General features: G+C 40.0%; 1 protein-coding gene across 1 annotated transcript in view; it reads right to left on the reverse strand.

Moving 5' to 3' along the window:
- syt7b (synaptotagmin VIIb) overlaps positions 1-14,083 on the reverse strand; it is a 73,356-nt gene extending 59,273 nt beyond the window's left edge. The window contains exon 1 of the mRNA XM_026377697.1: positions 13,889-14,083. Coding sequence (XP_026233482.1) covers positions 13,889-13,922 — 34 coding nt within the window. The 5' untranslated portion in view covers positions 13,923-14,083. The remainder of the gene's footprint in view (positions 1-13,888) is intronic.
- Between the last annotated feature and the right edge of the window lie 4,095 nt (positions 14,084-18,178).

Raw genomic sequence — 18,178 nt, forward strand, 5'->3', positions numbered from 1 at the left:
GCACAGCTCACGACACCACTATACACAAAGTTGAGGCAGTTTCAACTTGGACCTTGGTGGCTTTTCAACAAGAGAATGACATAACCTGAAAGAGATGAACAAAAGACAGCCCCCCCACATCTTGACATTGACATCCTGTATTTGTCAGGACTTTGTGATGCATCCATTTTGCATTTGGAAGCCAGAAAATCATAATGGCAGGAAAAGCAAATACATAGTAGTAGGTATATTGGACACTGATTGGAATTGTTGCTTTAATTCTGTGTGCAGACAGCAGTCTCACTGACTGTAATGGTGATTGCTTCATTGTCTGGAGGTATCTGCAGGCAATTGGTTACCCAGAAGACACCAGGGACCCAGACAGACCTGCTGATGCTGGGGCAAGACTTTCATTCCTCATCTCCCACACCAGCCACACTGACCTCCTTTGCTGTAGAAGAGTAATTATAAAAGACTGTGTGTGTCATTGTGATGGCAGTTCTTTGTGGGGGGAATAGTGGGGACTTCCACTTAAATTATCCTTATTCTGTCCAGTTTCCTAGTCAGGGAGGTAAGTAACAGTACGGTGTTCTCTTTTATGTTGTAGGTAATTAATGTACTGCATTATGCTCCTCTTCTCTGATTCGTTCTCCACTCTGAAGCATCTTCTGTACCAAGCTGATACAGAATATGAGAAGGCACTGATTCATTCTGTCTCATCTGAATTTGGTTCTGGAAAATCATGGCCCTGTAGCACTCTCTAAATAATTAGTCATTATTAAAGGTATACCGTAATATTGAAATCTAGCTGGAATCCCGTGTCATGATTAATTTAATGTAGTCTCTAATAGGTTATATCTAATTTATAAGAGAAGTCAAGCACTTCTCACTGAGCTCTACTGCAACAACCAGGGGGCATGGCAGTGGTAACCTAATGCACCTTTTCATTAAGTGGATGAACCTGCTCGTTATTAACTGTGATTTTCTGTGTTCTAAAGAGGTGTAAGTCTGTCTTTGAGGATTTATGCACAGGAATAGCTCCATCCACACTCACAATGGATATACAGTAAAGAATATTCCATTAAAATAATGAAACAATAATCCCACCGCTTTAAGAGGTGAAACATACAAGAGAAAAATTCCCGTTAACATGGATTTGTCATTTGCTGAGACTCAACATAAGCCCACAAAATAAGTTCAATGAGACCAACTCCTGCTACAATACAATGTCACACACTGTTACAGTGAGTTGTTGAATCAAATATATGCGTTTGGTGCAGTGATTAATGGATCTTAATGTTTTCTGCACGTTGGTATCAGTAGTGTTTACACTTAAACAAGACGGGGCTCCGCCTGTCATCTAGCTGGCGAGGCAGGAGTTCAATTTACAGAAATGAATTACAATTTCAATATAAGTTGCAACATCTGACAGAAAAATTACAACTGCACATTGTATTTAAACTTTTCTGTCTGAATGCCTTACAAGTCTCACTGCAGGCTCACTGTGATATGATACTTATTCACAATAAATACCATTACATTTGACTCTCACTGTAAATATCCCTGACTGCTAATGTCTTTAAATTGCTAGCTTTCGCTTTTAATTGAGCGAAAGGTTAAAGTTGCGCCATTATAGTGGCACAACTTGCATTTAGGTTTTTGAAATACTTTTTCCATCACTCTGAATAAACATATCTTGGTTGTTTATGTCTGCATTGTTGTGCATGTTTGCGCCTGTGGGTGTGTATAATTACTCAGACATGCGGTGACTCACCGAAGAGCCGGAAGAGATAGTGAGAAATAAAATAGAAAACATGTAAAGAGAAGAGACAACGGGATGGGGAGACGGGGCAGTGAAAGATTGGAGGAAAGAGAATAGAAATGATGACGTGTTGTACGTGTAATGGTAAAAGCACACAGTTTATACAGTGTATTAGGCTACTTTTAAAAATGTAGTTCAAGTACAGTGACTGATAAATTATAAAACCACTGAGCGGAAAGGAGTTAAGTAAGCTAATTGTAATTAAACTGATTAAAGCCACTTCAAAAACTATTAAAATGTATCTGAAAAATGATGAAGAAAAACAAATCTATTTGTACTCTAGTGTCCTTTAAATAAACAAACAAATTAAATAGAAAATATTCATATTTCTCCCCCTGTTAACTTTGGATGTGTTGGGATAGTCACTGGAGGATCTTGGGTCTTGTCACTGGAGGTCATGTTTTTGTTAATTAAGAAAAATGTCCAATATAATATTTTGAAGTTTTTTTTAATTCACATACAATTCTACCCTCAGTTTGGTTTTTCTGCCTGTTCCAGGGTCCAGGTTTTAAAAAAACTGTGATCAAGCTTTTAACTCTTGAAGTATGGTTTTTATTTAATGTGACTTTAGGTTAGTTTTTTGCCTCTTGCTCTTCTTACAGTAGGTCCTAAAGAGTACGTTTGCTGACCTGATGGGTAATGTTTGAAACCAAACTATATGATAAATGAACATTAACATTAAACTCAAGTGAATCGCAGCTTTGATGAAGTGAATCTGAACGGATGATGTAACGAGCTGTAACTTGTTTGGGAGTATAGAGGACAAGAAAAAGAACTGCTGATTATTGAAGCCTGTGAGAGTCATAGACTCTTTCACTGAATTTAAATTAAAGTGGTGCTTTAAACGTCTGTAAAGGCTCAAACTGTATCAGCTGTGGATGAGGTGTGGAGTAACTAAAGAAAAAAGACAATAACAATCTTTAGGGGTGAAAGTAGTTTTAAATTCTTGCTGGTACTACAGTACAGTACAGTACTACCACAACCGTCATCGCTCCATATTATTCATTTGTTTATTTTTTGAAAACAGTTTTTTCCTTAATTTAATGTCCAGAACAATAAATTAAATGCATGTTTAGGAAGTAGAGATTTTATACAAAGAAGAATTTGAGTCCAAACAGTAGTACACTGTTGGTTACTGTGTTATTTTAGTTTAACTTTCTTAAAATCAGCACAGTAAGAACACTTCACATTATAGTATTTATCCCTCTAAAATCGAATCTGTTGATAGTAAAGACGAGTCCAAACATAACAAGCTTTTTAATTCTTCTTTTTTTACTTTACTGTAACGTACCGGCCTACTTTCACTCTCTCTGCGTCTTCTTTACCGTGTCTCTTTGTCCCCTCTTCCCACTTTCTACAATATTATTCAGCACACACGCAGACCCGTGCACACACATTCACAGACACAGTTTCCGTGTCACACTCATTCTTTCTCTTTTGCTATTTTTTGCTATTTATCTCTGCCTCTGTGTGTCTGATCTGTGCTCCTGTGATACATGCAGCATGCCACTGTTTTATGATTCCGGGCCACAGCAATCTAGGGCAGCATCACAAGGAGCGGGCACCGCAAACACTGTGGCACACGTGGTGAAAGAAAAAGACGGAGCGGGGCCGAAATGATGAATAGACAGATTACAACATGAAAGATTTTTGGCTGGTATGGTTTGAAGACGAGGGAACAAACTGTAGTCTAAGGATTTCATTAGTTTATCTTCACAATGTACTGTACATATGATTTCTGTCAGAGAAATTGATTTTCTTGATGAAGCATTTTTCCAGTGAGACCCAACACAGCTTCACCTCCTCAGGTGCATCTTTTCTGAGAACATGATACCTTGACAGTACCATGCCCTGCTTATTCAACTTGGGAACAGCCCACATGGTCTCTTGATGGTTTCCCTGAATTATTTAAAGCATTTATTTATAAATAAACACTGGCTGGCCATGTACCCAGCTGTCTAGTTTTCTCTCTTGCAATTCTTTTTACCTCCAGCAACCAATCGATTCAACCAAAAAACAAGAAGAAAAATAAACCAGGTCCAGGACTTCTCTCTCTCTCTTTCTGACTTGTTTACAGTACCTCTATTAATCTGACTGTCTGCCTCTCCCGCCTTCTTCTTCCAACATCTAGTACAGTTTACCCAAACTAGTTTCATGGCTCTAGGCCTGGAAATGTCAGCCTGTCAGTCACTCCATTAGTTGGTCTGCCACTTTGGTCCTGGTCGAAATATCTCAACAACTATTGGACACGTTGCCTTGAAATGTTGTACAGACGTTCATGATGTCTAGATGATGAATTCTTCTGACTTGGTGGTCCCTTGTTTTTCCCTCTGGCACAACTAGTATTGAGTGAAAGGTTTCCATGAATAAAAAACCAAGCAATAGATAAAAGATGGACAAATGTAACTCAGGTAATTGTCGTTCTATTGTGGAGTATTTTCCATGTAAAGCTGGACACCTGTGTATCAGGAGGTCAAGTGATCGTCCACCATGCACTAGTGTGTGACAGTGAGTGTGAACAAGAAATAGTTTTAAAGACTTTGAGTCAGAGAAAGAAAAGCGCTATAAATGCAATTAGATCATTTGAAAGCTGCAGCATGTGTAGAATCATGAACTCTACTTCCTGTTAAGTAAAACTTTGCTTTTGCTCTATTACTTTTTATGTAAAGGTGAGATAGTTTAACATTAACTTCTGCAAATGTGGATATAACATTATTTTCTCTTCCAGTAATAATAATAATAATAATGTTCTGTTGGCAGTTGACCAAATCGTCCTCTAGATGTTCACTGAAGAGCTATCACTGTATTATTGTAATGTTAATGTGGGCTATTGTAATGAGACATCACATTACACACTGATAACATGTGTCGATTTAGACCAGGCTGTAATTTGGTTTTATCCTCTTTCAGAGAGAAGACGTCTCATATATTTAGTAGATATTTGTATATTTAGGGTCTCAGTCCATCCAGCTAGGTATTTTTTTAAATATTTCTAGACTCTACAGTGGATGAATGCGGATATACTTTGTTAACACTTGTGTATTTGATCTATTTTCTCATACTTTTAAAATCACCTCTGCTTTGCCTACTTGGTTTTATTCAAAATCTGTGCCATGTTTGCGCTCCATCCCTCTACTTTCCCTCCCTCTTTATTCTTGGCCACTGTCCATCACTACAATTTAGGCTTTTAAAATGTATGATGGGTTGGGGTGCATAAGGAAAATAAAAACAATCCATTAAAAGGGAGAGGGAAGAAAATCGAAAGCAAGAGGCACAGAAGTGACACTGGAGAAGGAGAACATGAGCTCGACACTGATACAAAAAGCGATGCAGAGGTTGTCACACATCATTGCAAACACACACATGCATATGCATGAGCAAACACCCTCATTTACAAAGGGATGGGATCTTCCCTTATGCTAACCTGTAAACAGACACTTACACTCATATGTCTCTATCTCATTCCCCTGAGGAGAGGACACTGTGTAGATAGCTGATAACAAGAGCATGGCACTTACAGTCATCAGTGTAAAGGTGGTGGGCGTTCAGTTGTAATGGAAAATATGGATAACTTGCATTGGCAGGCTATTGGCAGGTCCTGCTAGCCTTTTAAAAGCACTTTATACTCTTTACGCGCATTTATACCTTAACGTTTATATATAGCTTTCCTGTTTTTTTCTGTCACCTTAAACACAAATCCACTGAATCCTCACTAGCCCAACAAACAACAGAAAGTCAGAGCTTTTCTTCCAGAGAACAGACGACATGACGAGAGAAAGGAGAGAATACATATTTGAAGTCAATAATAAGACAAATAAAACCCACTTCAAAGGGACAAAATAATGTGCTGCACAATCAAGAAGGAAATGTACAGAGAATTAAAGAGATGGGTGGAAAATGTAAAGAGAGGTATATGTTAACATAACCTTCTTTAAGTAAAGCACTGCCTCTTCAACAGCCCGTCCAGTCTTTTCTTCAGGAGCGAGGCTGAGTCACCTCCGTGCCCTCAGTGCCTCAGGAGAAGAACACTGCTGCACATCTTGAGTTGCTGCTTAACAGCCCCGGGATGGACACAGTGGCCACACAGTGGCCATGTGCTGAAGGCTGCAGCAGACATCATCCTCGAGGCCTCCATCCAAGGCGAGGCACCGCATCCAGCAATGCAGACCACTGCTTTCCTCAGTGGGTAGAAACAAGACTAGGCTTTGTCAGTCCTCATAGCAGACAGAAACTGTCAGCTGGAGGTTGACAGGGGAAGGTAGCTCACATTTTCACACACTACACTGCAAATTGTCAGGTTAGATATTGTGATTCTGCCCAGAATAGCAGTGCAAAGAAGGTTTTTGCATTTTTCTGTCACTTTAGCCAATGTACAGTAGGAGAGAACAGCTGTTGATCCAGCACAAGAATTTTGATGATTTAAAACATTTATCAAGCAATAAGACTTGACTGGAAAGTCCAGTTTTAAAACAAACCCCCTGCATTAATCAACAGAGATTAAAACAGGATTATACAACACAGTTATCACTGCAGCGACTGGTCGTAACAATCTCAAGGTGACCAGTAAGAATATGACATTCAAGATACAAAATAATCCATTAGGAATGAACACGTTAACGCACATGACTGGTTAATGCAGTGAGTGGCCAGATGAGCTCTCACTGAATTTCAGAAAAGGTTGAACCCGATCCAGTTATTTTATCTGTACAAGCCTGAGTCCCCGGTATTACTAGTCCCCTCTGCTTGTGCATAAAAGATTTGGTTCTTCTTCCTGTTTTCTATTTATTTATTGTAAAACATGCTTAAATAAAACATGCAATATTAAGATGTCACCTACAGCTTAGGAACTATATTCTAAACAAAAGACAAAACAATTAATGCATTAATTTAATTGCAAATAAACACATTTATATTGATAATAGACAGTTTTACCAATCCTAAGCACTCACAATCGTATGAATCGCACAATATGTTTGCCATAACAGTCTGGAAATCACTGACTGAGAATTTATTCACCTCTGCATCTAGAGACCAGAAGTGATTTAAGTGATGACGTGACTCAGTCTGACTCTCAGTGACTTCATACCTCAAAGCTAATCAAGCAAGGTTCTGCTACTGCACGACCTGGATCTTACCTTAGATTTACAGAAACCGATTCTGGTGAATAATGTGAGACAAATTTGACACTGTTCCCAGAGAGAAGAGCTGACTTGAAGAAACAAAGAGCTCAGACAGACCAAGTGGTGCGTTTATATAGTCAGGTGCAAGAGAGGTTGATGTTGAAGTTTTATCCAAGGAGAATACTTGTCAATCATTTATTGTGGACTCTACTTCACAGTCCAGGTTTTTAAAGCAATGAGTGAAAGTTTGTAAAGTAAAACAAATCAATTTGTTGAGAAAGTGCCAGAGCCAGCACAGTGGTCTGGGTTTGTGCATCAACTATCCCTTTTCGTCTATGGGATCTTACAGAAGAAAAACAATGGAAAGGAGGGAGGACACAAATGATGGTGTTTGTTTTCTGTTGCATTTTTAAAGCACGTCATCTTCTTGAGGTTGTACATCCAAAAGCAAAAAAGCAAGATAGATCTGACTGAACTGACCCTACACATTCAACTTTTGGAAAGCTTGTGGATAAGCAGCAAAGGCAGGTTGTAGCAGGTAAACACACAAGCTCTCTCTGCAGGGTGCACATCTCATAAATATGGCAGGCCTCCGGGACTCCCAGGACTCTGCATGCTAGGTGGACACCAGCTGACGGCTGCTCTACCCCCGGGCGATGCTAGGTTAGGATGTCTGACGTGCATCAGACAAAGTATAAACCTAATTAACTGGGAACTAAACATTTGTGCTACGTTTAATAGTCCCTGAGAGCTTCTTTGCATTTGTTTATTTAATTATATTGCCTCTCTACGACCTGTAATGAATAATTTACCAGTCAGGAATAAATGTTGTTGCTGGGAACTCAAATCCACAACTGGATCAAGTGAAAGCGCAGCACCACGCAGACATCAGTGCTTGTTAGTAATCAAATGCATTTTCCTAACATTTCAAAGTGACATAATAGAGAAAAATTGTACAGTCTGAGGAGGAAGAGGAGGGTTGGAACAGTAACAGAGAACTGAAAAGATGTGGAAATAGAACAAAAGAGGAGAGAGGAAATTAGGAGCTGGGGGTGTGACAGTGTCAGCAATGCTGCCTTTGAGATCACTGCCGATCTCGCATCGAGATTTTTACAAGTCAAAGACGCTGTTTGTGTGTGTCTGAGCATGTACTGTACGTGCGGACACTATTCTCTGTCAGTCCTGAATTGGCAGGAAGATCCTGTCTGCGCATAGCTCTGTCTCACCATCTGTTCCTGGCTAGACTGCTGATATCTGTTCTTATAATATCCTGCCCCGCCTCTCTCAGTCTAAGTGGGGTGCACCCGTATGTGGATTATATCCTACCTGTGACATCCATCCATCCATCAATCCATCACTTTTGCCAGCCAAACACCCAGCCAGTCATCAAACCTCCACTTAAACAATAGATTTGTGTGTCCTGTGAAAAAATACAGCCAAGTTGCACTCTTCATGCGACAGTGCTCCCTCTCTGAGACCTCAATTCTGGGCAGCAGAGTAAACCACAAATAGCCCTCTGCCTTACTCATCCAGAAAACCTTTCAGAGTCACATAAGACCACTGTGGGTTGTGACAGCAGTCCCAGAAAATATGTGTCTGTTGGATCCTATGAATCTACCAGAAATCTCTTGTTGCAACTTGTTGCAAACAATGGATTTAATACAGGTTTTCATCTGTTTGTAGAACGGTCTGTAAAATGCATGCACTTATTCAAGAAGCCTTACAGTTCTCAGCTGTTGATACAGTACCTGCGCTAGTCCAACCAACCACTGGCAGTCTTTGCACTGCATGTCTTTGTAGAATTACTCCTACACCTGTCGGGCACCTGTTTTGAGCTGGGGTGGGATGTGGAGGTGATAGCCCAAGCCCAAGTGAACTGCTTCCTCTCACAGGTTGCATCCTTCTGTCTAACCTCATGAGAGCTTGGAGCTTATATTGAATTGAACAAGCTGTTTCGAAGGGTACTTAAATGTACAGTTTTTGTTGTCAGCATTTCACCAAACAGAAGAGCTTGGAAAGCAGCTTTCTCCAAACCTGTAAACATAAATCACTATCAGAAAAGGCACGTTGAGCTTGTTGCTTTTCTCTTCCTTTCCACTGACTTTCTCTTCTTTACTGTCTCCATATACAATGTCTGGAGACCAGTGTTGCTTCAATGGGTTCACTGATTGAAAGGCATAGTGTATGTCTCTTTCTCTCTTTCACTTCTCACTCCTGAGAGGCATAAGTATTCCCTCAAAAATCTACTGTAGACTGCCTCTCTCTCTCTTCCTCTCTGCCTCTGTCAACAATTATCTATTTCTGTCTTTTTCCACCAGCCCCCTATATCTGCTACTAACATTATCAACCCACACTGCTGGTACACGGGTTGGCTACTTTTCTTAATGCAACCTCATCCAGATTCCAAAATCTTGCCCGCCATCAATGTCCATCTGTTGGACTCCTTTCTGAGCTGCTACTTATCAATAATTGCACTGCACAAAGTAAAACCTAGACGACATAGCAAACAGGGTCAAGTGAGAGGAGAGACAGAAGCGAGGCGTATCCAGAGAACAATTAGGATGCTGTCTTTAGCATGGATGCGCTGCTGTAACAGAATTATGTAAGAGCACAGGCGTGTCTAACCACACACCAAATCTAATATACAAGCAAACACAATACAGTAATACACGTGCAGCATGTACACCGAATCGTGCAACGTGTTTCCCAAGACAGGTTGAGGATGGACATAAACAAAGGCAAATACATTGTAGAATATGAGCATACAACGCAATCTGAGCAGTAATGTATTAATATCTAACTCTAACTGTATTATTTAATTCCTTCACATAGCAGCAAACAGAAACTGACAAGCTAAAGTTAGGGACCATCTCAAATGTCAAGAGAGCTTTTCAGACTGTTGACAATAGCTTTCCTTTTTTTTTTTTTTTCTCCAACAACCAGTTACATGCTCCAACACGTGCTCCTTATTAAACTGCAGTTTAATGACTGGACCAGGGTATAAGTAATAATTAAAGGTAAAGGTTTACTACTGATCATCGCCTTCATAAATAAAAGCACTGGCTGTCAATTGTTGGACTGTTGGAAATAAACACCTGTCCGTCCAATGATTTTTTGACCGCTTCCTCTGACTTCATGCAGGCCTCCTCCAATTACAACCTCCAGTTTTTTAAAGACAAGTTATGCATTAGGCAGCTCATTAATTTTGACGTGTTTTCCTCTTTTCTATCACACTACTAAGTCACTCATCTTCCTTAGACTGAATTTAGACTCTTTATTTTGAAAGTGGGTAGAAGCAGAGAACTTTGTGTTGTGCTCCTCATTTAGAGAAAAAAAAGGAAAGGTTGTCTCACATCTTGATCATTTTTTAGTTATTTTATTTACAAGTAACAGGCTGAGAAGTGTGCTGACGTGTTTTGGTGTGAAGCCTTCATCATAGGAAAAGCCTTGTTTTGGTTGATTCCTTCATTTCAGGTCATACACCTGGAAATCGATGTGACGGTTTTCTGAAACAATGAAGAATGTATTTGTCCGGCGCTGCTCACCATACACAACAGGTCTCTGTCCTCCTCTGTAACACATTGTGTGTTTTGATTGCCCCTCTCCCTCCTGTCTGCCTTTTGAATTCAGTCATCATTTTGATGTGATCTTCTATCATACTCCACTTTGGCTGTAAATATGTGCAGCTAAGTAGAACAGAGCAATATATTCCCTTTCGTAGTCTTGCCGTCTGCTCCCTTGAGTCTGTAAATCTAAGTGGCTTGCTTCCCAACATTCTGGCTCCCAGTTAAACGAAATAAAAATACCTTTGTTTTAAATACTATTCATTACTGCACAGTCTCTCTCTTCTCTCCTGGAGTTTGCCTCAAACCACTAATAAGATTCCAGCCCATTAGTTTTGAATCAAAATATTAATTAAACGTTTCCCTCTGAAAGTGAATGCTACTAATATTAAGTCATTATATCTGACTGTTCACATGCAGAATTAATAACGCTCCTCTTTTGCACCTCGCGTTGAGGCCTCCTTGACACCTGACACTTACACTTACAACGATACTGCAGAAAGACCTCAACAAACCTTACAACACCACTAAATAAACCTCATATCTGTTGAGTTTCCACAATGCTACACCTGATTGTGCTCTTCTAAAGAAACATGTATTGAAAAACATCCTGTAGATTTCTGGTTATGTATTCTATTCTTAGCACACAGACTAGGTCAGCATAATCAATATTTGTGAAAAAGAGCTTCAGAAACCACATTACTATGATAAAATCTAAACCCTTTGTCTGATATCAACACAAATTAAGCCCAGAATACTTTTAATTATGTGGCAGCTATCATATTCAGATATGATATTCTATTGACATCCATGGTACATGTCCTAATTCAAGAGTTTAATCATTGTAAAACAAATTGTTCTACATAATAGCTGAAACCAAATCCAGGCCTCACACACAAAACACTGAATACTGGCTGAAAAGATGCAGAAATACATATACATCCATCATCCAGTGCTGGGAGAAGTATTCAGGTCCTTTACTTAAATAAAAGTGGTGATACTACAATGTACAAATACTCCGATATAAGTTAATGTATTGCACTGATACACAAAGTACATCAGTACACAAAGCTGATCAGCAAAATATACTAATACATGCAGTATCATTGTGTATTGTCATTATCGATGTGTTGTAGTGTAAGCAGGTGTTTTTTAGCATATCAAGTCAAGTTAACTTTAATGCTGCAATAATTAATCAATGGCAGCAGCAACAGTGGATTCATTGACAGATGATAGATAATGGGTTCATCATTTCAGTCATAGAGTATTTTAAACACAAATGTGCTGGTTGAGCTTCTCATAGTAAACTGGATATCATCAGGTTTCTCACTGTTCAAAAGTCAATCAATGAATCATTAAAATATACTAGTTTTTCAGTTGTTGGGATGCTCTGATCTACTTTAATATTACTGTAAACTGAATATCTTCAGGGTTTAGTCAAACATTTCCTGATTACTCTTTAATAAATTGTGACATTTTCACTATTTTCTGGTATTTTTAAGAAAACATAATTAATCAATTGATTGGTTTTGTAGGAAAATGTTGTTTCCGCACCGTCTAGACTATCTGGGGTAATGCAACATGACAAAGCTTGAGGCTGGGCTATAAATTTTTGGGTAATGAATCTGAGCTACTGATCTGATTCCTTTTGACACAGCAGACAGCCTATAAGCATAAAACACCATCTGTTCTAGTAGAGTTATGAAGCTAGCCTTACAGAATATTAAAAAAACTTAAGACATGTTGAATATGTCACATGTAGTAAATTGCACTGTTAGATGAGCTTGTCACAGATACACATGAACAATTATGATCTGTTTTGTGTCAGTCAGATAGAAAATATATGTACTTTTAAGTGAAGTTGAACAGATGATTGGAAAGTCTTCCAAATGATTTCTGTGTTATTTATAATTCCCAGAAATCTCAGCATGAGTACTTGTTGCTTATATCACTTTTGTACTTTTTTACAATACTTTATATGCAGTATTTATCCTGTGGCCAGGTTCTTCTGTTGTTATTTCACCTTTTTCATCTTTGTACAACGTGCAAATGCACACAGATACTCTCTTTGTCTTTCTCACTCTCAGACACACACAAACACACACACACACACATACGAGCACTGTCATGCAATCATGAAATCACTTCAGGTTGCAGATGGTGACTCATCTTTTGTCCCTCGTGAAACCACATCTGGCAGTGAGGTCGTAAGACATTTTAAATGAGGGACGGGGCTGAGTGCCACTGTGCAGGGGCACCACTCAGCACATGGGGAACTCCTCGCAGAACAGCATGTTTTACAGCTGCTAAAAACAAAGATATTAGCAGGCTATAAAGCTTGACAGTTGTACATAAAAAAAATCTAATGCTGTACAGTATTCGCTCGCCAGTAATATCACATCACTATCAGCATGCTGCTCAGATGTGAGAAAATGAGAGTTAAGTGAGACGTGGTGTGCCATGGTGTTCTTACTATTGTTATTTAAAGAACAGAACTCTGGCTATAACTGGACTGCAGATATCTCATTTGTTTTACAGTTTTTAACTCCACATGCATTGGATTGGTGACTCTATTATGAGGCTGCACTTCAGATTACAGATCACAGTGCAGATGAGGATCTCACTGTATGTACCGCAGGCCAATCATTGATGCTTAACTTACTCCATGTGGGTGTGGTGGATACAAGACGAGTCCTGCTGGTGATGATTAAGAAATGCTTAATGAAACACTGGCTGTGTCACGTCGAGACATTCAGGGGCAAATCTCCTCCAGCATCAGGTGTTAGTGACCTGCTCGACCTCAGTTCAAAGACCGAAAGTAAAAAAATACCCTGTGTGTCGCTGGCAGGGGCATCAAAAGCTTGTTTACTCCATCCTTACTTATCCTGATGGAGGGGTTTGTGTCATTACACGCCGTGTGTTCACTAATTCTTCCCTCCGACCACAACGGAGGACACACATTCGTGGCGACTCAGTTGCAGACAACAACACAAACTGCACGCACCTCGTAGCTACACAGGCACAGGCGGGCTGCTCATTAACGCGGCCGAGGATGGATGGATGACCTTGTGCGTTTCTGCTCAGGTCACCTGGTGCAAAAACGACCGCGGACCCAGATCGAGTACAACAAGTGCTCAGCCACCACATTGCCACCTTAGGTGTAGACAACGTCCCTTCTTCCTACCATGCAAGGCTTTTTCAATGCGTTTTAGGGAAAGGCAGACATCAAGTCACAGAACCATCACAGCAGTTACCATCAGCTTGTTGGAATGAACCCCAGTATCATTACTTGACATCAGCATGACACACTCAAGGGCATCTGGCAAGCAACGCGAGAGCTTTGAACTATACAAAGAGCCTGGAAATGAATTATCCACCGATGGCCGCAGAAATCTTTTACTCACCTTTGCTGCTATCTTCTTCTTTGTTGAGATGCATGACTCTTCTTACAATGTACTCATTTAGGCTGTGTGCTTCGTGTTGCAAGGCTGTGCTCTTCTCCAAAGAGTTCTCTATGGAAACTCTTATTCCAGTGTTGGATTTGTGGACGGTTGCCTGCTTATTGTGTTGTTCGCCTGGCACGCATGGACGCTCCTGCACTTGTGCGTCCTCCTCCCCCTGTTGTGCCGGAGCAGGTAGTCTAGGTGATGTTGGGAGTCTGCATGTATTTTGGCTCTCTCTCTCTCTCTCTCCCTCTCTCTCACTTTCTCCTTCTGCCTCTCACAGTCTATTTTTTGCTCAGCCTAAAGTCGCTCAAAGGGACGGTCGCAGCAAAGGTTTTAGGGAGGAGACGGCAGGCAGACGGGCGGGGTGACGTGAAGTAAGTCGGTAGGAGGTCGTCTACTCAGAGCTGAGGCGAGGAATCCGTGCGCCCTCACTATTGTTGACCATTTCATCAGAGGTTCCCGTCTCCGGCATCACAACACACCGAGACATTTCGCGCACACTTTCACTATGAAACAACACATCGACGAAACAGCTCGTGATGACGTTTGGACAGAAGGAAATTGGGATATTAATATGCATAATTCGCATTTCACATAGGCCATCATCGCTGATACATGCAAGCAAAACGCCGTGCAATCCCAAATTCACTTCTCTGTGCGATAACCCCCCGTTTATGAACACAGAGATAGTGACAGGCTGTTATGATAATAACTAAACACACAGAAGTCTGAGCTGCTCTGTGATATTAAAAGAGTGCAGGTGAAAATAGAAGTATAGGTACATTTCTGGTGATGTGCTCAGTGACATGAATGAATGATTTTCACAATCAGTCCCAATCAATAATCGATGGGATTCATCTGACAATCTGCGCACGGAGCTACGTTTTACGCACAACCTGTCCAAGTTGCAGGTGCATCTCTCTCCCTCGTTCAGAGCTTCAATTAAGCTTTTGATTAGTGTCAGTTTCATGAGCGGTGTGTGTGTGTGTGTGTGTGTGCTTTCGTTATTATCATCATGCCATTCCAGCCAACGGGCCTGTACAGTCGGTGAGGCACATTTACTCACCGTTCACGTTCGCCCGGAGCCCCGCGTTCAACATGGCTCGCTGGCGGTCTCTAGCGTTGCACATCAATCAGTGACAGTCATGTGGATGCTGATCTATTATTATAAACTGGTAAATGTCCAGGGTTAGTATACACACGGTTTACAAATATGTGTGTACAATATTTGACTAATATACTTTTAGGTTTTAACTAACTTACAAGTGAAGTCTCACCTATAGTTAAAGGACAAAGGCATTATGTAACACCTGTATAAAATGGTAAAGAGCCATATCAGTTGTGAGCACCATTTATATAACTGTGTGTGTGACAAAGAGAGATATACTGAAAGGGAGATTTGGGCTATCTTATGTGTATTAAAAGCCTGTGGGAATATGTTTGGTTTCTCTTGGATTTAGTAAACTGACTGACAAACAGGAAAAGGTGGTTTCAAAGAAATAAAATACATGTAAGTTTTCCGCATCCTTATCTTGAAGTACAACGCTTTATCTTGAATAGCTCAGCAGCTGCCATGACCTGCTTCATGTCAAGTCTCAGTTCCATCTTTGTTCTTTTGTTCTACCACTCAGGTTCTGACGCCTTTCTTATGATAGCACCTCTGACGTCTTGTGTGATTTTTGTTAATCCACGTGAAGCAGATAGTCTTCTGTTGCAGTTTTACTAGTTCTGCCTTATCGCAGGAATGTTTTTAAAATACTGAACAATCCATTTCATTCCTGAAAAATTCTGAGTTTTCGACAATAGCATCAACAGCTTTTTCTGTCTCACACTTCCCATTGCATCAGCTCTCTTGCTCATCCTTGCTTTTTTTCCCCCCACTATCTCTGTGATGAATATTTATTAGCCTGTCACAGTGTCTTCTCTGAACTCTAAACAACACATTCATCAGCACAACTGGAGCCACGCTCTAACCCCCCAGGGGTTTTCAGTGACATTGCGTAATTTTATCACAAAGACTGGCTCAGTCTGTTGGATGTTGTTTTATTTCAATCTATAAAACAGAGGTTTGTGAGAGCTCACAGGCTCCAGGTAATTGTAGATCCATTACACTGCAATCAACACCATTATTGTTATAGGCACTAAGGCAACACAGCTGAGAGCGGGGGCCACTGCACAGCAGCCTTGAAATAATGTGCTCTATTGTTACAGCATATGGCCTCGTATATGCACAAGTCAAATGACACAGCTACGCAATGTGTGTGCCAACAATATAAAAGCATAGATGTTTTTATTTGTTACTGTAAAGCACTGGTGATCCTGACAGACAACGGTCTCTGGACTCTCTTCGCTGCCTCCTTGTCACCTGACCTGAATACCTTCTTTTTGTCATTCATTCAAAGTCTTCCAGTCTAACATCAAAGCATCCCTGCGGGGCAATGTTGGCCCTCTCTGTCCACCTCTTTATGATTTTAACGGTGGCAGGCTGTCTCAGAATCAAAGGTGTGTATTGTGGGAGGAGATGTAAATGGTTGTGATCTGACTTTCCCAGAGGGGAGGAGGGCATTGGAGCTGTAGGCCTCTTTAACACTAGCAAATTCCATGTCCAGTCTCCTCCCCTTCTGGTGGGACAGCGCACAAACTGGGTAAATGGTAGAAGTGTCTAAGTGAGGGCGGCGTGATTAAAGTCTCTAGGGATCATAAAAAAGGTGTCAGGTCTGCAGACTGGTGCTGACTGTCTGAATGACGTTAGCACATTGATATGGTGCGTGAAAACTCTCTGAGCTAATAAAAATGGACGGAGCTCTATAGCTAGTTCAAAGTTATACGGCTTTCACGTTAATGACCAGGATGGACCACTGGTAAGAGATTGATTTATACTGTACGTTTATACTGCTGTTTGCACCTCCATTGGCGATTGCCATTAGCCTGGTTTCCAGTAAAACTTCATTAACTAGTGTGTTGTTCCTGTTTTGAACCTTGTCTCAGTCTACCTGTTGTTCGTACCTTGTACTCAAGTGTGGATAAAAGTGTTTGATACTCTGTAGTTGCAGTTTCTATTATGTTAAATAAAACTTGATGAAACTGCATGAGGTATGTGTGAAATGGTCAGAAACTGGTCCAGTGGGAGAATTTGCATTGTACTGTATGTCCTTATGTCCTGTGCTTTACAGTACTGATTTGCCAAAGTATCTACAAATCAAAACGTATCAATATTTAAAATCTCTTTTCCAACAATAAATGTTTGCATCTCTGCGTCATTTATTATTGCATCATGTAGATACATGATGCAATAATAAAATGAAAATCAATGTCAAAAACAGTTTTTTTTAAAGATCTAAAATGTTGTTTCAGTCCAGTTTCATTTATTTATTTTAAAAGACGTAAAAACAGAACAGAGGGCCTTATGTGCTGGATCTTGCAATAACTGCAGTGTATTACATTTTTAAATAAAGCAATAAAAGTATGGTAGAAAACTGAAGGACATACTGTAAGCACAATCAAGGATGCATCTCCTCAACCCACACACCATTCAACTTCTAATACTAAATAGTCTACAAAGTTGTATTATAATTTGTTCACAGTTTAAACCGTAGCATAGATGTTTCTCTAAGGAAAATGTCTTCATTAAAATATAATATATAGAATGGGCAAAGGTAATATTGAACCATTGAATTTTTGTAGACTTTGTTCACAAGCTGGCTCTTCTTATACAAACACAAGGCACCAAAGGAATTTGAACTTTTTAGATAGTGGGGTTTTCCACTGAGCAACATATTTTTATAAAATAAGATCAGCTTGTTTCTATGTGATCCTAATTCACATAACTATCAAAGTTGTTGAAGTAAAGCCAGTCAAAGGCTGTTGGGCCCCGTAAAAATGAGACAGATACCTCCAACAATTTCAATACAGCTGCAATGGCATTAACAGCAATGATTATGTTTGTAGCAAATTTTTCTAAAGGTCACACAACACACAACAGCATAACCAAAAAACTAGCCTAATTGTAGAAATATAAACAAGTATATTTTGCCTATGAATGTATAAGTCTGTATATGTTCATCAGACGCAGACATTTTTCATGGCATTGAACAAGAAAATCTCTTTCACCTTGTTGTTTACAGAGAGACTGCTGTGGTCCATGCCCTTGGTGGTACAAGCAATTGCACAAATAGAAAATGTCCACCACATGTTTACCTGATGACGCACCTGGTTTTTCCATAATTTAGAAATCCTACCACCCAGCCT

Source organism: Anabas testudineus, chromosome 3 (genome assembly GCF_900324465.2).
Source record: "Anabas testudineus chromosome 3, fAnaTes1.2, whole genome shotgun sequence".
NCBI classification, from domain to species: domain Eukaryota; kingdom Metazoa; phylum Chordata; class Actinopteri; order Anabantiformes; family Anabantidae; genus Anabas; species Anabas testudineus.